Source organism: Microcaecilia unicolor, chromosome 6 (assembly GCF_901765095.1).
Source record: "Microcaecilia unicolor chromosome 6, aMicUni1.1, whole genome shotgun sequence".
Lineage (NCBI taxonomy): Eukaryota > Metazoa > Chordata > Amphibia > Gymnophiona > Siphonopidae > Microcaecilia > Microcaecilia unicolor.
The window spans coordinates 283,504,753-283,528,408 of NC_044036.1; the positions used below are offsets into that span (position 1 = coordinate 283,504,753).

General features: G+C 39.4%; 1 protein-coding gene across 2 annotated transcripts in view; it reads right to left on the reverse strand.

Annotated features, from left to right (window-relative positions):
• Nucleotides 1-2,536: 2,536 nt before the first annotated feature.
• Nucleotides 2,537-23,656, reverse strand: part of OLFM1 (olfactomedin 1) — an 87,059-nt gene continuing 65,939 nt past the window's right edge. For both annotated transcript variants that reach the window (XM_030207657.1, XM_030207656.1), the window contains exons 5-6: nt 12,433-12,539; nt 2,537-4,210 (exon numbers count right to left, since the gene is read on the reverse strand). In XM_030207657.1, the coding sequence (XP_030063517.1) occupies nt 3,536-4,210; nt 12,433-12,539 (782 nt within the window). In that variant the 3' untranslated portion in view covers nt 2,537-3,535. The remainder of the gene's footprint in view (nt 4,211-12,432; nt 12,540-23,656) is intronic.

The following is a 23,656-nucleotide window of genomic DNA, read 5'->3' on the forward strand; positions in this document are numbered from 1 at the left end:
ACATAGTAACATGATGATATGCACAGATCCATTTATTTTAGAGCAGATGTTGAACATTGTGTTCTAGGAGTGCTGAGTAATGGAATGATAGTATGACCTTGCAAACAAGTTTTATTGTGGCTCACCAGATGTCCTTGTAGCGCATTGCTGTTGTCATGATATCCTTGTAGAATGCATTTAGGAAAGGAGATATCATACGTCAATAAGGGCCGATAGCAATGATGCATACACAGTTAATGTTCACAGACTAAGGCTAGAACTAGACTGATGATCAGTTTGCAGTCCGTATTCAACAAATTCCATGCTTGTTAAAGGATCAAAACCAAGGGAAAGAGTCTGCAGGAATTTCTAACATGGAAGTTTAAGAACAGAGTTAGATTGAACACAATGATACCTTTGCATGCCTTGTATTTTGGATCACCAGCATTTAGGGGATAATTTTATAACTGGATGCCTGAGTGGAATGTTCAAAATGATACCCGGTTTATAAAGATAAGATAGGTACTAGTGTATCTTTATACAATAGACTTCCTGAACCAAGTCCATTAATATGCAAATGCTAACACAAACATTTACTTTACACATAAAGGGCCTTATTCTATAAAGTTTATGCTCCTAAATTTACGCTTCTAAAATTTATGCTCCTGAATTTACGAGCATACTCTATGCTCCAAAATAGATTATGCTTGTAATTTAGGTGCATACATTTATGAGCAGACAGAAACAAAAAAAAGGCAAAGATCTGCCACAGAAATGGCAAATCAAAAGAAAAAAAGCAGATCAAAAAAGACAAAAAAATAGAACAGGAGGGTAACAGAAGAAGTGGTTTATTACAAGTTACCCTACGTGGCCACGTTTCGCCCTCAGGCTGCGTCAGGGGTAAAAAAAACTATTAGGGGTAAAAAGCAAAGTGAACCCCTAAAAGTAGTCCTACAACCACCTTACATAAGTGCTTCCCAAGCTTACTCAGCAAACTTCACAATGCTATGTTGACTGGCAGCATTATTTTGATCTGTTTTTTTTTCTTTTGATTTTACATTTATGAGCATAAATTGTGCTCATAAATTGGAGCATAAATTTTAGGAGCATAACCTTTACAAAATAAGGCCCATAGCCCTTATTTTTATAAAATATGCACCTCTATCATAACTCTGTCTCTACCCATACTATGCCTTTGCCTATGTGTATATCATGGTCTCAACTAAAAATTTTAGTCTTCTACCTTAACCTGTCTGGACTGATATCATTCAGATTTAACCATTTGAACATAAGGTCTTCAGAATTGCATACAGTTCTAAAAATGAAGCCTCAGAAACACTATCATCTTCTTTACTAGATCCCGCCTCAGGTGTCTATCTTGTTGCAGGTTTTCTATTATCCACAAAGAAGCAAACCTTTCATGAGAGCCCTTTCACAATACCACTTGCAAAAATGTTACAATGAACTGGAGCAAGGACCTATTCTTGTGGCATTCAAGTAACAATGTCCCTTTCATCAGTCTGAGCTGTATTTACCACTGTCTTTTGTCAGCTTTTTTTTTTTGTTACATTTGTACCCCACGCTTTCCCACTCATGGCAGGCTCAATGGGGCTTACATGGGGCAATGGAGGGTTAAGTGACTTGTCCTCATTCAAGGCCAACCTGACAGTCTAAAGGAGCATAATTTGTTGTTGTTGTTGTTGTTGCTGTTGGTGGGGGTGGGGGTGCAGCAGTTACCATGGTTCAATAAGACCTAGTGGGAGGCCTTGATCAACCACATGTCTCAAGACCTGCCATGTCCTGCTCCCTGCTGCACTTATGTTTCCCATCAAATTGTGCTGCCTTGGAGGGAGTATGGAATGGAATGGGAGGTATTGGACACCTCAGAGGATGGAGGGAAGGGAAGGGAAGGGAAGGGGAGAGACTGGATACTTGAAGGTGGTAGGGAACGAGAGGCTGGATACTGGGGGAGAGGTAGAGAAGGGGTGAAAGTGGACACAGGAGTAGGAAAGGGGAGATGGTGGATATGAGAGGGAAGGACCTTAAGTTGCCACCAGAGGAGTGTATTGCTGAAGGTTCACCTAGGTGTCAGATTCCCTTGGGCTGCCCCTACTCCCAGTCAATAAGTTTCTAACCAATTTGTCACTTTAGGATACATACCAAGGGTACACAGTTTTATATATAAGTTGTCAAGAACCTTGTTGAAATCCAAGTACACATCTAGACCTACCTCTAGTCAAAGAAATCTTATCAATTTATTTGACTTGGTGACAGAGAATTGTATCAGGCGAGAGTGTTAGAGATGGAACATTGACATTTCCTGTTCTTTGTTCATTTGAATTGTGAGGACCTTTTCACCCATATTAAATTAATGAGTAGTACAGCCATATCCTGAAAGAAACAACCTTCAATAATGTAAACTGAAGTCTTCACCCCACCCCAAAGTAAATATTCTGTTTTATTTGCCACAGTCTTGACATTCTGATATAACAACACAGAAATATTTGAAAACATGGAAGTATCCTAATACTTTATTGTTCTTTAGATAACTGTGAATAGTACAAAGTTTTCATCTGTTTAAAAAAATTCTAATATCCTTCATATTTCCATTCTATGCAACATTTGAGAGGAAACTGATGCACTACACTGTTTCCACAAAACCATTTTCATTGTCTCATGATGCTAATAAGATATTGTAACAGTGAAGAGAACATTTCATTATTCTATTGTTATCAACATGAAATTGGTTACCTTCATGTAAGAGTGAACACTGATTTTTATTATCTTTTTAGAAACAAATGCCATCATTTATAAATCCAAACTACTCCATTGCATGTACAACATTCAGTGCACTAATTGGATGGACATATGCCACCAAGAGCCTCTGGTAAATAAGAGACTTACATTATACAATATATTTGCTGAATACATAAGGTCAAACAATATGGTCACAACAACTCTTCCTACTCATAGTAACATACTTAAGCCATTGTGTTTAATAGTTTACTAAGACACGGATCCATGAGCTACTTTGGCCCTCAGCATAATCTAAGAGACAAAACACAGAGAAGAGAAACAGCCATTGTGAGAGAATGCATGTGAAACTCATTGGAGATAGTTTCACTGGATCTCAAGTATAGCCTCTAGGTCAGTTTAGTATTTTTCCATTAGAATAATCACACCCCTTGATGGCTGATCATAGTGCAGGAAAATGATCATGCAAATCCAAAGAGTGAAATCCTTTCTCCCACAAGAGGTGCCTGCCCAACAGTCATTGCCTTATATCTTTAGTATGAGAATTTGCTACCATAAAATTAATGTTTTTGTCTATTTTAAGTGCAGTTCCAGCTGCTTTTTTAGGTTCATGATTCTGTAGTTTTGCTTTGTCAGTCTATAATATGGGTCTTGTTGATTCTCTAAAAACATGGATTGCTGATGTTTTCATATATTTGTAACAATGTTGCTCTGTGTTTTGGCAGCTGGTATTTATTTATATTTTATAAATGTTTGCCTCATATTGTTATGCTTGTAATCACCAGTCTCTGGACAGCATCGACTACAACTCATCTGACCGGATAACATGGAAAAGGGTGACATTGTACAGAACTTGGTGCCCATTGTTCCAGGCATACAGGGCCCTGTCCTTGGGGTTATAGTCCAACATGGAAAGGTGAGAATATTTGTTCTGAAATGGGATGTCAATGTACTCATAGGTGGAAGTGTTGGTCTGATATGCGTAATGGACTTTTGTTCCTCCTGAGTAACCATTGGTGACGTAGAGGGTCCCACAGATGATAAAGGCCTCACCGGCACTGCGTTTTGGGTAGCCAGTGCTCCAGCTCTGGAGAATCTGCAAGGTGTTGGGATCTAACTTGCTGATGACAATATTGCCTGCATTTTGATTGGTGGCATAGACAACCCACAAGCCATTTTCATCCACCATGATATCGATGTCTGAATGTCCACCCCAAGCATAGTGGTACATATTATTGTAGCCTGCATAGTCCAGGCTGCGAGTCTTCAGTATCGTCTCTGTCTTCAAGTCAAATCTGATGATAATGTGGCTTTGAAACTTATTAAAGTAAATTGAACCATTGTAGACTACTTGGCCTGTTCCAGACCAAGGATGAGGGAGGCGGTGAGAGGTGAAGTTATCCGTGTTCATAAAATCAGACATGGATTTGTACTCTCGGACAAAACGATTGTTGTGATATCCATCCATGTACCAAACCTAGGTGAATAACAAATACTTTTATCAGTGAAGGATGTGGCAAGGACAAAAATGATATAGCTTTTCTTTTTTAAATGACCCCAGTCTGTCATGGCATAAGAGACTCAGATATGAGTTGAGGAAGGAAGGATAATGGATTAGGATGCATTCCCCCCTCTCCCTCTCTCTCTCTTCCCCCCCCTCCACCCATAGGTATCCCAGCACTTATACAATCAACAGATAGCCAACCGTTAATGAAGACAGGGGAAAAGGCAACTTCCATACTACCCTGCTGACTCACAGGCCCACATGAAGCCATTTTTAATTTTGGAGTTGGCAAGGTAGGAGGAGGAGGATCCTCTCTCCTACCCTCATCATCTGTGGGATATCTATAGATGGGGTTGGCAAGTAGTTACCTGGCTGGGGAGGAGAGAGGAAGAAAAAACATGAAAGGTTGAGCAGGACATGGCAGTCTTAAATTTTGTTTTTACTTATGATAAGGGCTGCTCAAAGTCATGGCGGGAGGCCCTTGATTTTGACTTGGGGTTAGAGCAGGATAGGAGCTCTCATGAGGAGTAACATGACCTCTAATATGTTAGCAGTGAGCATAAAAACCAATGCATTACTAGCAGCTGTAACACATCAGCATTAAAAGCTGAAACCAGTTTTAATGCTGGATTTATCAAAGGCATTATGCCCTTTTGTAAAGCAGGTGTTAAATCAACAGATAATGCCTATGTTAAAACTTTGCATTAATGTGAATTAACAACTGATTTTAATGCTCTTTAGAAAACAGACTTCAATGGATCTCCCACCATGAGGCATTTTGTACCATAGAATAAAATGTTACCGGTCCTCCTCATAAAAAAACATGCTGGTTTCAATTCTCTGAAATTTGGAGATGAGCAAATACTCAAACAGAGGAGTAAAATCTCATCAGAAGAAAATTAAATATCCCCCTGAGTTGACCTGCAGATCTGTCATATAACTGTAGAAAACATGGCATAGGTTGAATCTATTCATAGACAGCCATTTCAGAAATTTTGCAAAACCTGAGGCCACTGTATACAGTTTAAAATAATTAAACTTGAGGTGACTGGTCAGTGTAGAAATCTGATTGACCAGATGCCCCCAGTATTTTTGGCACCGAGTTTTAATGAGAGCTCTGAAAAACCACATTGAAAAGAACTCTCTGCATACTTCTTATGTGTTTCAGAGCCACTTGCTAATTGCACTTAGACAAATTATAGACAGAGACGCTTGGGAGGAAATAATATTCTAAGTACAAGTGTAATTAGGTTTAAAAGCATCTTATAGCACTACAGGAAATTCGACTTCCACAGAAACGATGAGAATGCCGGAGATAAAACTGAATGCTACACGTGTGTGATACGTTCCTTGCCATGCTTTATACTCAGTTTGGAAAGCATTGTCTTGTTTGGCACAGGTACTAAGCTGTGGTAAAAGGGGCCCTGCGCTAGCAGTGGAAGCTATTTTTGCCATGTGCTGGGCCCCTTTTATTGCAGCGGGTAAAAAGGCCAAAAAAGAAATGGCCGAGCGGAAAGTTCATACTTGCTGTGCAGCCATTTCAGGAGGAGCAGTTACTGCCACCCATTGAGTTGGTGGTAAGGGATCCCACATTAACCCAGCAGTATTAAGTTTACAAAACTTTCAGCAGCGCCACAAATGCCACATGTTGGGGGTAGAACTACCACTGCAACCGTGTTGGCCTGATGTTAGTACTGGGTTGCTGCTTGGCAAGTCTGCGGTGGGCTTGACATGCTTTAGTAAAAGGGTCCCTTAGTTCTGAAAACCTACTTTCAATGTCTTCTTTCTGGTTGCTAACAAACATCAACTCCCAGATCCTATAATTCGCACCCTGACTACGGAGTGCCACAGGGCTTGACGCTATCTTCAATCCTGTTTAATGTTATGATGGCTCCGTTAGGTGAAAGACTGGAGGCAGCAGGGTTCTACACTTTCATTTATGTGGATGATGTCACAATCTATATCTCTTTCAAGACTGGTCTTCCAGAAATTGTCTCTAAGAATAGGCTTTGTCTTGATTTGTTGGAATCCTGGGTTTCTGAATTTAAATATAAGTTAGCGATAAGACTAAATTTCTTGTGGTAACCAACCCCTTTGACTCTACTGTATATAATAATTTTACCATTGACAACACATCCTACCTCCTAGACACTATGCTTAAGGTACTGGGTGTATTAATTGACAGTCACCTCAGGTTCGAGCCTCAGGTTTCCTCAGTAGTGAAAAAAATCATCCAGGTCTCTTTGGAAGCTGAGGAGAATCAGATCATATTTCTCGCCTGACATCTTTAGACTTCCAGTTCAATCCTTGGTTTTAACTCAGTTCAATTACTGCAATTCCATCTATGCTGGATATAAGGAAGGTGTCCTAAAATGGCTACAAATGGTCCCAAATACAGCAGCTAGGCTTGTCCTCAAGGTATTGTGTTTTGATACAGCCACTACATTAATAAGCAAAGTGCACTGGCTGCCCATTAAAGCCAGGATTATTTTTAAATTATGTGTTTTTGTCTTTCAAATATTATATGGCATGATACTGGATTACATGCAGCCCTTAGCAACTATTCTCCTATGCAATATAACATCTGGTTCTAGGGACTACCTTAGACTTCATCTTCCAGATTGCAAGAGAGTGCGCTATAAGTCCGTTCACTCCGCCGACTTTCGATACCAAGGTGCTAAGTGGTGGAACTCACTGCTAACAGCAATCAAGGGTCAGCCTGATTACTTGGTATTTTGCAAAATACTTTCCTCTTTGAGAGGTTTCTACCCATTGATGGAGAGTATTAGATTATAACTGTCCATCAAAGGTTTATTATTTAGTTTTTATTTGTATCTTATTTTATGTCACTCTGCTTTTATTTGATATTCTGTTCATGGTATTGTAAACCTTGTCTGTTGTTTTATTTATTGTAAGTCACATTGAACTCAAGTATGTTTGGGATAATGTGGGGTATAAATGTCAACATAAATAAACAAATAAATAAATAAATAAATAAATAAATAATCTGTACTGATAACTACACCCATTGTTCTCTATTTGAGGGCCAGGCTACTGCATCATCATGCAACATAGTTAATCAACACACCTTTATTAAAGCCTACTTAATGCAAAAAAATATAGGTTGCAGCAATGAATTACCTTATTACAACTAATGTTACTACTTTTCTATAGTACTACAAGTTGTATACAGTGCTGTACAAATACATATAAAAACAAACAAACATGCAGGCGGTCTGCTAGCTCCAAATGGAGAGAAACAATCGAAGCAGACATGGTGGATATAAACCCCAAAAAATTTATTATGAAGAATTCAATTAAAATTATGCCTGACACAACTGTGTTTCACCCTGCAAGGGCTGTATCAGGGGCAAAATCGAACCTTATGGTGTTTTTGATTCACTTCACCAAAAGGCATAATAGCACCTCCAAACACTGTTATGCCTTTTGGTGAAGTAAATCAAAAACACCATAAGGTTAGGTTTTGCGCTTGATGTTGTCCTTGCAGGGCAAAACACAACTATGTCAGGTGTAATTTTAAATGGATTCTTCATAATAAAACATTTTTGCTTTTATATTTTCCATGGCTGCTTCTACAGTTTTTCTGCTCTCAGATACATATCAGAGACAGTCCCTTCTCCATGGGGAATACAATTTAGTTAAGAAACATAGACAAGAAAAAATGAGAGACTGAGAACATAGATATGTTTCCTTACCACAAAATAATCCTGAAGGAATATACAGAAATGTACAAAATAAAAGCTGATTTTATCGTAAATATATAGAGGTAGTGGAGGCTGTATGGACTGCATTTATAAATTAACATGACAGACTTCCAACTAAATAATTGTTGGGAGAACTTGATAGAAACAAAAAGCAAATTATTAAAGATGAGAATTTTTTATTTGGATTTGATGGTATTGGGAAGATTGGTTATAATACAATATTTGCATATTAGCAAGCCAATAATGTGAAAAGCTTGATTTTTTTTTAAATTCTTCATTGTTCTTTTTCTATCAAATAGACATGTATTACTCTATGCCAATAAAACATTTAAATCATAAAATAAATACTGGAGCGGCCAGTCACATTTTAAGGAATCTGAAATAATTATATTTCATTTCAAGCTTTTGCCTATCACATGCATGCCAATAGCATGCGCATTATACACACCCACTTGTCTTATGTACACTCACATCCTCCTACCCTTTCTGCAAAACCTATGTGGAGTTGATTAAGGAGCACATGAATGGTATAATTGCCATAGGATACAGATAGATACTAAGGAGTCTTTTTACTAAGGTGCACTGAAAAATGACCTGCAGTAGTGTAGACGTGTGCTTTGGGCGTGTGCAGAATCATTTTTTAACGCACCTGAAAAAAATGTCTTTTAAAACTTTTTGCCAAAATGGACGTGCGGCAAAATGAAAATTGCCGTGTGTCCATTTTGGGTCTGAGACCTTACTGCCAGTCATTGACTTAGTGGTAAGGTTTCACACAGTAACCATGTGGTAATCATCTACGCGTGTAGAATGATGATTACCGCCTGGTTTTTGCCACACGCCAAAAAATAAAAAATTATTTTCTGGAGTGTGTAGTGGAAGCGCATCAAAAATGAAAAAAATGCAAGGGCCATGCGGTAGACGGGTGTTAACTCAAAATTGACGTGCATCGGGCACGTGTAGGGGCCTATGTGGCTTAGTAAAAGGGCCCCTAAATAAGGATCAAATGCAAGACTGCCTAAATATGAACTTATGAGAGCAAATCTTACTAAACATGGCAGCTCGTGCTCTATGCCAGTGTTTCCCAAGTCTGATTCTGGAATAGCCCTTGTCAGTCAGTTTTTCAGGATATCTACAATGAATATGCATGAAAGAGATTTGCATATAATGGAGGCAGTATATGCAAATCAGGTTCATGCATATTCATTGTAGATATCCTGAAAACCTAAATAGCAAGGGGTACTCTAGGACTTGGAAAATGTTGCTCTATGCCAATCTAAATGATGCAATCATCCCACACCATTACTTCTCAGGTTACCTTGTCTACCTGTTGAGTTTAGAATTAAATTCAAAATACTGACACTTGCCCATAGAGCTCTACATACTCTCACAGTTCCCTATGTTCTGACTCATTTTCTTCATTCTATAAACGATTACAGGTTTGTGCTCCCTGGTCATTCTTGAGCTTGCCGTAAATCCACCAGATACAGTGCTTTCTTTTTCTTAGCACCCTTACTTTGGACTACTTTAACCCCTTTCTATATGTGTTGAACCCTCCTATACACAGTTTCAGTCAGCCCTTAAAACGTACTTTTTTTCAGATTGCATTCACTGACCAATTGGGCTGGAAAGTACCCAAATGGCCCCTGGAATTATATCTCTTTGTTTATTGGATGTCAGAGGTTATGACTGATATGCCAAGAATTCCTGAGCCCAAATAAAGATTGAACATCAATCGTTAGATTGCTTGTGAAACTGTAATCTTTACTGTTCGATTTTATGGAGTTCTTCTCACTTTTCACTTTATTTTATATATTATTCCCTGCCTTTGGCATGCTTCACATATAAGACGGTATATTAAATTTGAATAAACAAAAAATGATGATAAAAGAGATTTTTAGTATAACCTGACATCAACAATATATTTTGTTGTGAGTAATATGTTTCAGAAGCACCAAAAACGTAGAGCCCAGTTGCCTGAAGGTGAAATTTACTACAGTAATGTTTTGTGTGTTAGGCTGAAGGTCACATGCGAGCCATTATTTTACTCTGGAGAGTTACTGCAGTCTTCTGTAGTCCTCTATTGCACAACACGAGAAAGTAACAGATGGCCGTGAACAACTCAAGGGATTGCCTGAGAAATCTGTAACTTTTTTCTGGTCTGTACTGGAAAATGCACGATCTTAAAATGCAACAACTCTTAAAATGACATAGGGCATTGCTGCATTTTGTCACTGTTTTTTCTGTTGTGATGATGCTCTTTTGAACTCAGGGTACTCTTTTGTGTTCATGAGAGCTTCAGGCACAACAGAACAGAGGTGTTGGATTTTGGCTTATAAAAGGCAGTGATGTAAATACTGGTAAAAGAAGGGCTTTTCATCAGATTATTTCCATTTGCCTACTACAGACATCTAAAGGCATGCTCCCTTTAGCAGGAAATTAGATTGAGTTTTTAGCTAACAGTTGGCCAGCCTTCCTCTAATCAAAATTGGATGCCATGGATTTGAAAAGAGGAAAATAAAGAAAAAAATAGTAATTTACAAAGACCGTGAAGGGATGAAATATGCCTGTATTCATTCTTCACACTCAATAATTGGCAAAAATTCTTAAGTATATAGTTTTAAACTGGTTCAGTATCCTAAATTTTCAAAGATTCGGTAAACCAGTCAATATTTTTCTACCTTGTTCTCAGTAAATATAAAGAAGGGATCCCCAGAAGCTTAGCCGGCAGTGGGAGGCAGGGCTGGTGGTTGGGAGGTGGGGATAGTGAAGGGCAGACTTATACGGTCTGTGCCAGAGCCAGTGGTGGGTGGCGGGGCAGGTGGTTGGGAGGTGGGGATAGTGCTGGGCAGACTTATACGGTCTGTGCCCTGAAAAAGACAGGTACAAATCAAGGTAAGGTATACACAAAAAATGGCACATGTGAGTTTATCTTGTTGGGCAGGCTGGGTGGACCGTGCAGGTCTTTTTCTGCCGTCATCTACTATGTTACTATGTTTCAAGATATTCATACCATTCATATATTCTTATTCGAAAGTGAGCTCAGTGATGTTCACCGCCCACCACCCTTGCAGGCTTTACATGGCGATATATACAAACATCAAACTCTTCATCGGTACACCATTCCATCTATGAATTTTTATAAATTTTTATTCTTAAATTTTAATCAAATTACTTATCTTATTTGTTTCATCGGACTGAGGGGTATTACTGTCCGACATGCATGTTTCACTCAAACAAGCGAGCTGTCTCAAGGACCTACCCCCAGTAGTCTTATTAGCGCCAGGAAATGTTCTGTAGAGCTGGCGCTAATAAGACTACTGGGGGTAGGTCCTTGAGACAGCTCGCTTGTTTGAGTGAAACATGCATGTCGGACAGTAATACCCCTCAGTCCGATGAAACAAATAAGATAAGTAATTTGATTAAAATTTAAGAATAAAAATTTATAAAAATTCATAGATGGAATGGTGTACCGATGAAGAGTTTGATGTTTGTATATATCGCCACGTTAAGCCTGCAAGGGTGGTGGGCGGTGAACATCACTTAGCTCACTTTCGAATAAGAATATATGAATGGTATGAATATCTTGAAGAAAAAGTTGAGAGACATGATGTATATTTACTGAGAATAAGATAGAAAAATATTGACTGGTTTACCGAATCTTTGAAAATTTTGTATTCATTCTTCAACACTGCCAGATGATAGGAGGAAAAGCTATTGGAGCTGGAGTTATACAAGCGAACTGTTCTTGCTAATATCCCTACATTTCATATTATTTTAACTCTGCTTATCATATGAAACTGTCTACATGTAAAGGATTTGTTATATATTTACACCATGCTGGATCTCAGAAAGTCTCTTTCTTCTAAAACTGATCTAAATAATGTAGAGCTCAGTGTCAGTATAGAGTCTCCAATGCATCAGTGCATATTACAATTACTTGAAACTTAGGAACTGATGCACTGAAGGTTTTTTGTGTCTGTGATGAAAATGCTTCTTACATTTGCCCCTTGGCATATTGTAATATTATTGTTTCCTCTGATACTAATAATAATAACAGAACATTTGGTACAATCTTAAGGGTCAGTGTTACCTCTGCTAAAGAAAAGAGTTTATTCTTGGAGTGTGTGTAGGCAGAATAACAATCAAAGGAGCTAAGTCAGAATTCACGTGACATTAAGGTGTCCTTTTACTAAGGTGACCTAATGGATTTAGCACGCAATAATGATTAGCATGCAGTAAGTGATAAGAGGCCCATTATATTCCAATGGGCGTCTTATCATTTAGTGTATGCTAATCATGAGCACTCGCTAAATCTGTTAGCGCACCTTTATAAAAGAATCCATAAGCAGGGACTGACTCCAGGCTTTTCTCCAGACCTTAAAAGCATTGGATGAAGAGGATACATTACCTCATCCATAAATACACAGAAATGATACTCGGTGTTCAAATACAAAATTGTAATCAGCTTACCCTGTCATCACCCTCTGGTGCCACTGGGTCTGTCATCCAGGACCCAAACCTAGAGCCTGAGGTTTTAATGGTAACTGGGTCACTTATTCCTGTCAATTTGCCACAAGCTGCAAAACAAGGCAGTTAGGATGAGCAACACAGTTCAGGATTTGGGAGGTTTTTCTCAGAGCACTCTGTGATTGTCAGAACCTTCTGAGGCTAACAGCCAACTCTTACTTCCAGAGGCACTTACAGCATATTAAGTCTCACAGATGCCACTGCTATGACAAACCTAGATCTAAAGCTGAAATGCTTTGTTAATTTGATGCAATTATACTGAGAACAACTAACAGCTGTTTGCTTCATTCCCTTTAATTACAATTTTCCTTATTGAGGTGCCCCTAGAAAACAAACTGAAAAATTAGCACTGCTGACTAAGGCTATTGGCTGTGAATAGCAATGAAGCTAGATGACAGTTGGAGTGAAACTGTAAAATCTGGTGGTCAAATCTAAAGATTATACCCAACTGAAAATCCAACCAGTCAAAAATCGTGCACTCTAATTGGCTGGATATGTGCAAGTAAAACCATGAACCTCCCAAAGCAGGGGCCAGCTTAAGGCATATTTGACTGAGTTTTAAAAATGTAGATAGCACAATATTAAATGATGACTGATTAAATTTGCCCACACAAGTGGCTTTCCTAAATGTATCCACTCAAATTTTGAGCAAACAGATTGAGCCAGATATTCATTTGCAAAATTAACTAGGTAAATGTGGCTGAGTATCTTGGTTTACCTATTACTCTTATCTTTAACTGCTCAGCGGACTTCAAATATTCATCCCTTGAAGGAACATTTTCAGGCCTTAAACTATGCATGAATTCTATACATACACAAAGCCCATCCATCACATGCCTATGAATGTGGGCAGGTGTTTATATAAGTCAAGATTAGCAAATATATGAGATAGTTAAGGAAAACCTTCCAATCATATGTTACTGAAGAAAAAACTGTTATGTTCTGACCTGCCATATGAACTCTGTTATACCATAAAAGTAAGCTAGTTATTCTGCATCACACTTGGGTTTTAATTCCAACATATTTGTTCAGGGAAGCTCTATAATGCAACAAAGCTAGGATCAGGGAGAATGAAAATAGAAAGCAATTCCTCTCATTCAGATCTTTTGAAGATTTTAATGTCTACTACATTAGTTCTCAAAACTGTTCTCAAGGACCCCAAGCTCCTTGGGATACACACAGAGAATATGCATGAGATATGTATCTATAACCAGGCTTTACAGTGGAAGCAGGCTATATATATATATATATTCAGTGTAAATATCCTGAACTCTCAATTTGCTGGGCACATCTATGAAGACAGGTTTGGGAATCATTATTCTAATATACAACCTATATTAGAGGTACATTTTCTAAAAAGAAAAACAAAAATAGTGTTTCCTTTCGTGTAGTTCATGATAGCTACGGTAAAAGAATAAAGAGAATGCAGTCAGTGGATTTTGTAAATTCAGGGAAGCAAGTAATGAATGTATAATACTGAACTTGAATGATGCATTGCCCGTAGGGTTATTCTGCTAACAATATTCACAATAATAGCCAGTTAGGGCTTGGGATATTGCAGAAATAGCATTCACATTCCCCAGGTAGCTTGGAAGTCCAGTTACCACACAACAGTGGTCAGCCTCAAGGTACAGATGTATTATGTTCTATAAGGGACTCCTGGATGAGAACAGCCATTGATATGGCTGGGCTGGAGGACAGGCATGAAAGAGTTAAAAATGGTGCTAGAAAAATCTATGGTTTGGTGAACAAAGCCTCAGGGATCAGAAACCCAAAGAGGGGTTAATTCTGATTGAGCTGGAAACTCAAAGGAGCAGAATGAAACATTTAGGGTAATTGCACTACTCACACCAACCTTCAACAATTTCAGTGATGTCTAATTTTGGTGATTCTTGCCAAACTACAGAATGAGGGATTCCTTACAAATATTTCTGTACTTAGAGGAAAAGACCTTGGTGAATCAGGATCTCAGTATTCTATTTAGTACACACTTTTTTTTTTTAGACTTTAGGGCACCTTTAATTGGACAAACAAAATGTTATCCAAAGACAACGAAGCACATGAAAGTTGTGTGGTCTCAAATACTCATCTGTTGATAATTCTTATGCTAGTCCAAAGGCAAAAAAAAAAAAAATGAATCTAAGCCTGTACAGGATTCAGTTTACTTCAATGAAGGTATGAGACCTCTTCACAATAGACTTGAAGGAAAGTCACATTTTTTCTTTGTTCGTAGTACCTGAAGAGTGGAGTGTGGTCAATGTAACACCAATTTTTAAGAAAGGTTCCAGGGGTGATCTGAGAAATTACAGACCAGTAAGCCTGATGTCAGTGCTGGGCAAAATGTTAGAAACTAGTATAAAGAATAAAATTACTGAACACATAGACAAACATGGGGCCCATTTACTAAGCTGCACTAAAAATGGGTCTTTCATGCGTGCTGAGGCCACTTTTAGCATGGTGGTAAAATGGCCACAACTCTATTTTTCCTATTAATGGCCACATACTGATTTCCCCATTAGCACGTGACTATTAGCATGTGAACACTTACCAACACCTATTTTTTAGGCAGTAAGGGCTCACGTGCTAACCACACACTAACCCCTGGATTTTATACAGTGCGCCTAAAGATCGGCACTGAAATCGGTGCAGATTCTATAAAAATGTGCATAATGTAACAAGCTAATGAGTGCTGATAACAACACTTAAAAAGCAATAATGAGCACTAATTGGCACTGATTAGAATTTAGGTGCACAACTCGCTAAGCATATTCTATAACAATGTGCTGAAATTCTAAAGCATGCAGGCAAAAAGGGGCATGGTTATAGGCAGGGAAATGGGCACTTTGTGGGCATTCCAAAATTTCCATGCCTAGTTATAGAATATAGTCCAGTGTGCCTAAATCTACACACTGGGATTTACGCCATGTTATCATTGATGTAAATGGATGCACATAGATTTTGGCGCTGAAATATGAACTCTGCGTATTCTATAATCGGTGCCTTGATTATAGAATATACATAGTCAGCACTGATTCCAGCACTGATTTTTTAGGCGCCATATATAGAATCTCCTCCTAATTGGTTAGCTGTGCTAGCTGATTAGCGCAGTGCATGCCCCTTGTCCCCAGTGCTAAAAAATAAATTCTATTTTTTAGTATGTGGGAAGCATATGCCAATCCCAAAACTACCACAGGAGCCTGAGCATGCCCCAAGGTAGTGCTTTTTACCTTGCAGTAAGCATACGTTAATGCATACTGCAGCTTAGTAAAAGAGCTCCATGGTGTAATGCGACAGAGTCAACTTGGATTCAGCCAATGGAAATCTTGCCTCACCAATTTGCTTCATTTCTTTGAAGGAATGAATAAACATGTAGATAAAGGTGAGCTGGTTGATGTAGTTTATCTAGATTTTCAGAAAGCATTCGACAAAGCCCCTCATGAAAGACTCCTGAGAAAATTAAAACACCATGGGATAGGAGTCAATGCTCTGTTGTGGATTGAGAACTGGTTAAAATATAAAAAAAACTGTGGGTAGGTTTAAATGACCATTGCTATCAATGGAGGAAGGTAAATAGTGGAGTGCCCCTGGTATCTGTACTGGGTCCAGTGCTATTTAACATATTAATAACTTATCTGGAAATCAGAATGACGAGTGAGGTGATCAAATTTGCAGATGACACAAAACTCTTGAAAGTTGTTAAATTGCACGCAGGCTGTGAGAAATTACAGGAGGACCCTAGGAAATAGGAAAACTGGGCATCCAAATGGCAGATGAAATATAATGTGGACAAATGCAAAGTGAAGGACATTGGGGAGAATAATCCAAATCATAACTATTTGATGCTAGGTTCCACATTAGGAGTCACCATCCAAGAAAAAGATCTAGATGTCATTGTAGATGTGTTGAAATCTTCTGCACTGTGATGTGGTGGCTAAAAAAGCAAACAAACTGCTAGGAATTTGAAGGAAAGGGATAGAAAATAAGACAAAGAATATTATAACTGCTCTGTATTGCTCCATAGTGCAACCTCACCTTGAGTATTGTGTGCAATTCTGGTCACCATATCTCAAAATAAAATATGGCGGAATTAGAAAACATTCAAAGAAGGACAACCAAAATGATTAAGGAAATGAACTCCTCTCATATGATGAAAGGCTTGAGAGGTTAGGGCCCTTCAGCTTGGAAAAAAAAAGTTGACTGAGGGGATATATGATAAAGGTCTACAAAATCCTGAGTGGAGTAGAATGGGTAAAAATGAATACATTGTTTATTCTTCCAAAAAGTACAAAAACTAGGGGACACCCCTTGAGTTACATAATGCTTTTAAAACAAATGACAGAAAATATGTGTCACTCAATGAATAGTTAAGCTCTGGAACTCATTGCCAGAGGATATGGTAACAGCAGTTAGCATATTGGGTTTAAAAGAGGCGTGGACAAGTTTCTGGAGGGAAAGTCCATAATATGATATTAAGATAGATATGGGAAAAGCCAGGATTGGTACATGGAATCTTGTGACTCTTTGGGATTCTGTCAGATACTTGTAGTCTGGATTAGCCCCTGTTGGAAGCAGGATACTGAGCTAGATGAGCCATTGGTCTTTTAACATTTTAAATTGTCTTTGGAGAAAGATGGAGTAAAGTAGTGTCTGGAGTTCTGTTCACGTATTTTCAAAACCTTCATCAACAAATTGTGTATGTGGTTGGTGCAAAATGAGTCAAGTGGGTATAATGATTCAACTAGATACTAGGGAAAAGGTATAGATCCACATGGTTAGAACTGGTGCAAATTTTATTTCACAATGCTGCTGACAGTGCTACAAATATTCTTGAGGGTTTTATTTTGTTGATGATTCCATCACACCATCCCCTTTGGATCGCCAAGCAGCAAAAAGCAGAAAGCAAGGCAAAGCAAAGTAGACTCATTGGATCTCTTTTCTTGTTCAAGTTCACTGAATGCATGGCTTTTTGTCTAATTTTCTACCATGACTCCATCTGCACTGGAGCCCAGGGGATTTATGATGTGGGCAATTTATACGAGGCTCTAGGCCAGAACAAATAAACATTTCATGTGTGATCTAATTCACATGGGAATACATGTGCTACATGCTTGTGACACACAGAACATTATTCAAGTATGCAGCAGATCTGTTTCATATATGCAATACTCGTGTATTTCCATTGAAGAAGGACTAATCCCAGGGAATCAAAAGAGGCCCACTTATTGAAATAATAATGAAATCCTCCCCAAAATGATCAGTCTTTCAAGAAATAAGCAGAAACCATTTCAATATAACATTGTGGGTATGCACACTATCAGCTCAGTGTCTCTATATATGCATCTTCTATTATCTACCTGAATATTAGGTTTCCAATCATGTTCCCCTGTTGTTTGACCAGGGCCACAATATTCTCCTGTTCTCCTAACACTGATATGTTCAGTGAGCACACAGTTGTGTTCCAGTTTACTGGAATAGACACTTCAAACTTTTCACTTCAGACTGAGCTTGCAGTGTATTAAATTAAGAAAACATAAAGGGCCAGATTCAGTAAATGATGTCCAAATTTAGGGGTCAGAAAGATCCATGCAAAACTCATATTCTATAAACAGTGATCCATGCCAAGTGCCCTATTCACATAAGTGTGAGATTTGCTTACCCTTTCTAAATTTAGAATGATTATTCAGAGCATAATATGTAATGCTTTGACTACTGCATTGGCCTTCTATTGGGTTTGAATGGAGATCTATTAAAGGCACTACAGGTTGCTCAAAAAACCTCTGCTCATGTTCATTTCAATTATTCTCAGTATATGTATATAACTCCAATATTGAAAGGCCTTCGCTGGCTTCCCATAAAACATAGAATTGTTTTAAAAATTATTTTATTGGTTTTTAAAGTATGGTATAATTTGGCTTCACCTCTGATTGCATCCACCGGTTAGAGCCTTGGGGTCCTCTAATAAAAATCTTTTAGATGTGCCTTCATTTGGGCCAATCTATTTTGAGTTTTGGTGTGAGGTTTGTGCTGATAGGTCTGTTGGATTTGCTGATGTCATTTATATTGTTTATACCAAATCAAGGCTGTGCGTTTTTTGTCAGTTGATCTGGCTAGAGTTGGGTGCAGTTTCCTAGCCTGGTAGCTCTGTTGATTTTTTGATATATAATTTTTGATATATATTTTTGGCTTTTGCTATTTATAATTTTTTATTTTTTGCTTTTCAGTTTGGATTATTAGACCCCACTGAAGAAGCCAAGTTTTTGGCAAAACCTAGATCCTGGTTGTGGCATTTTCAATTATATTCAAGTTAACATCTGCTTTACACTGAGACACTTTTTGATCTCACCTTTTTCATTATCATCTGCCATATATTAAGCTAAGTACTATATATCAAGCTAAGTATTTTTATGCTCTATCCTGCTGGACTGTGTTATATTTCAAGATTCGTGAGACTATAATATGCTATTTGGAAGATGACTGAGATAAGGGTGCCTATCCTGCTTATTTTCGAAGGGGAAGGGCGGCCATCTTCCGACACAAATCGGGAGATGGCCGGCCTTCTCTTAAGGCCGGCAAAATCAGTATAATCAAAAGCCGATTTTGGCCGGCTTCAACTGCTTTCCGTCGCAGGGATGGCCAAAGTTCAAGGGGGCGTGTCAGCAGTGCACCGAAGGTGGGACAGGGGCGTGGTTAAGAGATGGCTGGCCTCGGCCGATAATGGAAAAAAGAAGGTCGGCCCTGATGAGCATTTCGCCAGCTTTACTTGGTCCCTTTTTGTTCACGACCAAGCCTTGAAAAGGTGCCCGAATTGACCAGATGACCACTGGAGGGAATCGAGGATCACCTCCCCTTACTCTCCCAGTGGTCACCAACCCCCTCCCACCCAAAAAAACACATTTTTTGCCAGCCTCTATGCCAGCCTCAAATGTCATACTCGGCTCCATCACAGCAGTATGCAGGTCCCTGGAGCAGTTTTTAGTGGGTACTGCAATGCACTTCAGGTAGGCGGACCCAGGTCCATCCCCCCTACCTGTTACACTTGTGGTGGTAAATGGGAGCCCTCCAAAACCCACCCAAAACCCACTGTACCCACATCTAGGTGCCCCTGGTACCCTTTAAGGGCTATGGTAGTGTTGTACAGTTGTGGGTAGTGGGGTTTGGGGGGTGGGGGGCTCAGCACCCAAGGTAAGGGAGCTATGCACCTGGGATCAATTTGTGAAGTCCACTGCAGTGCCCCCTAGGGTGTCCGGTTGGTGTTCTGGCATGTGAGGGGGACCAGTGCACTACAAATGCTGGCTCCTCCCATGACCAAATGGCTTGAATTTGGCCAGGTTTGAGATGGCCGCCATTAGTTTCCATTATCGGCGAAAACCAATGGCGGCCATCTCTAACGCCGGCGATCTCTAAGGGTGGCCCAAATGTTGAGATTTGGCCGGCCCCAACCGTATTATCGAAACAAAAGATGGCCGGCCATCTTGGTTTGATAATAACGTTGGGTACGCTGCTTTACGGGGTCGTCATTACAGATGGCTGCTCCTATAGATGGCTGGCTCCATTCGATTATGCCCCTCCACATGTGTTATTTCTGAGCACTTTTCTCACAAAAAAGTTTTATTTTGGACTGCACGTGATCTTTGTTTAAAGTCATCAGATTAGATTAGTATCAAATGTCAACTTTTAAAGTTTGGGGACTGAAATTATGGAATGAGCCAGGAGGACTGATGTTTATTTGGAGATGTTAATTTGATTTATACTTTTGTTATAGAGTCTGGGGGATGGTCCTCAGAGGAGATGCTATATTAAGTCTGCTCTCTAGTTTAAGGTATTCCACTGATCCACTGTGCTAGCAAGAATTAATAGAATTTAAATTCCCTTATATAAACAGTGGCCTTTCAACACAAAGAAAACAAACAACTGATCCAGCTGCTATTGATTACTTCTTTTTCTATGGTCAAGAGACATGCTATCAACTTGAAAGAAAAGTATAAAAGGTATTGGTGTTAAGAAATTATTTTCCTGGTGTAAAACAATAAGCCATAGGCTCTTGAAGAGTTAGCCTTTCATGTTCTGATAGGTTAAGAATTCCAGAGGCCACAGATCATGTCATAAATATGGGCTTTTATCTTCCTTCTTATCCTCTCTACTTGGTGTACTTCATTCCCACGCAGGCATCGCTAAACATTTCTCTGGTTGCCAAAGGCTTTAAATAGTTTAATAAGCACTGAAAAGCACAGGCAGCAGAAGAAACTACTGCCCAATATCAGTAACAACTGAAAAATTATTATTTGTTTCTAATTATTTTATAAATTTGGTTGTTTACAAAACAAAAAGCAGTTAGGTAGCTGCAATAGAATTCATTTTAGTTTGGAGCATGTCTAATCCCATGCCAACATGAACTCAGCTTCAGTGGCGTTCCTAGAGGGGGCCTTGGGTGCAGTCTGCCCCGGGTGCACGCCACTGGGGGGGTGCCGCACACGCCTGTCCTCTGTTGTTCCATGCTTCTTCTCTGCCCTGGAACAGATTACTTCCTGTTCTGAGGCAGAGAAGAAGAATGGAACAACGGAGTACAGGTGCGCGTGGCACCCCCCCCCAGCGGCGTGCACCCGGCGGGGGGGTTCCTTCACATAGGTGTCCTTTAGCCAGGGGGGGGGCGTGCTGCATCGGGGGGGGGGGGGGGGGCGCTGCACCCGGGGGGCGGGGCGCATCGGCGATCTGCCCCGGGTGCCAGCCCCCCTCCCAGGAACGCCACTGCTCAGCTTTAAGAAACAGGGTGTCCAAGCTTTAACTGGAATAACCTCTAACTCATATGGAAGAGCATGTGACCACACTCATAACAGCATGAATCTTTACCCCAGGTAAAGCGGTATAAAAAATTTAATTAGGGGAACCTTTAATCCAGCTAAAAAAGCACCAAGATCAGAGTAGCAGAGTCTCTACCTCCCGGCTAGCCTGGGATTTGAGCTTCCGCTCTGCGTTCAAAAGGCCACCAAAACAAAAGAAACAAAAAAACGAGTCTTATTTCACAAAAGAGTAGGGAAAACAGAAATATGCTAATTCAAAAAGATATGTGTTGTTTCCTCCTCTTTTATCCAGAAGGTTACCATTGTGATTTTTAAGGAAACAGATTTTAGATCTGGAAACGCAGAGAAGAGCTCATACAAGGGAGTTGTGAGTGTTTGCAATACTATGTCACTATTGTAATATATCATATCACTGTGTGGATACAGCACAAACTAATTAGAGCTAACAATGCTCTTGATGCACTCATTTTACAAAGTGGGAATAATTCTATATTAATTAAAGCATAATTTGTAATGCAGATCAATGCCTTTTTACTAACTTATCATTTTACTTTATCATACTATATCTTATCATAAAAAAGATCCATCGCAAATCAAGTTTCTAATACTGTGGGGACAAGGTACACCACAAAGCATGGTTTTTCAAGCCTGGGCTGGTTTTCATGGTGACTGAATTTTGCAGATTAGTCTTGTTTTGAATATCTGAATATTCTTTGTGGATAGCTGCTGTCTCCTTGCGTATATACACTGATGTGTTTTGAAGATTCCTCCCTTTGCTTATGGTATGAAAGCAGCCACACTGTACTTAGTTTTCTTGTTCAGTGTTTCCCAAGTCAGTCCTGGAGTACCTCCTTGCCAGTCAGGATTTCAGGATATCCACAATGAATATGCATGAACTTGATCTGCATACATTGTTTCCACTATAGGCAAATCATATTCAGGCATATTCATTGTGGATATGCTGAAAACCTGACTGGAAGGAAGTACTCCAGAGTTGACTTGAAATACACTGTACTAGTTGAATACATTATGGGCCAGATTCAGTAAATGTTAGGTGTCATTATGATTTGCACTAAGGGACTTGCGGTAGTGTAGGCATGGGTTTTGGGTGTGCGCTGATCGATTTTTCAGCATGCCTGTAAAAAAGGCCTTTAAAAACTTTTTTTGCCAAAAATGGACGTATGGCAAAATCAAAATTGGCGCGCATCCATTTTGAGTCTGAGACTTCACCACCAGCCATTGACCTTGTGGTAAAGTCTCACGCAGTAACCGGGCGGTAACAACCTATGTGCATCAAATTCCACTTGGTGCGTGTCCGATACGTGCATCCGAAAATAAAAATTATTTTTCAGATGTGCATATTGGATGCACACCAAAAATGAATTTACCGCAAGAGCCACGTGGTAGCTGGGTGGTAACTTCATTTTGACGCACATTGGGTGTGCACAGACACTTACATAGCTTAGTAAAAGGGTCCCTAAGATAATATTCTGGGAAGGGCACTCTGCACAGATCACCCTTTACAGAATAGCAGCTTGGCACACTTTCTACACTTTGGGTGCAAACACTTACACCTGTCAAAAGCTGGTGTAAATGCTCATGCCCAACTAATGGCAGCTAGGCACAGAAATCAAAGTATTCTGTAACACTGCACCTAATTTCTGGGACTACCTCTGTTATGAAAAAGGGTTCCCTTTAAAATAATGCTTTAATTAATATAGAATTATTTGCACTATGCAAAACAAGTGTATCATGGATGGTATTAGCTCTAATTAGTTTGTGTTGTATCTGCACAATGATGACATGCCCCTCCCATGGCTATGCCCCCTTTTGAGTTGCTGCTATGAAATTTAGGCACATATGTCATAGAATAGGGCATAGGCATGTAACTCCTAATTACTGCCAATTAAGTGTCAATTAATTTAAATAATTGACTTTTAGTGCCTAATTAGCTTATTCAATCTGTGCCCAAATTTGGGCAACCTTTACAGAATCTGGAGGTTTATGCATTTCATTTGAATTGGGTAAATATGGTATCCTGATTCTTTTATGAATAAACATCTGGAAGGACTCTCAAACTAGTTTAAATGTTTATGAGTGACATCTCTAAAACAATCCTCTATCTATATGATTTTCAAAGTGATTTAAGTGGGCAGGAGCTTTTCCTGCCTAATTAAATCACTTCCCACTGAATATCCCCACAGACCGCTCAACCAAACAAATGGGCATGTCACAGCAGCAGTGGGGTTGACACTGGAAAGGAGCCCAGGGTTATGTGGGTGCCAGAAATATTCAGTACCAGCACCCACTTTTTCTTTAAAATCTGGTCCTCTGAGCCTCCTCCCACCGCTATGAGAAAGCCTCTTTCC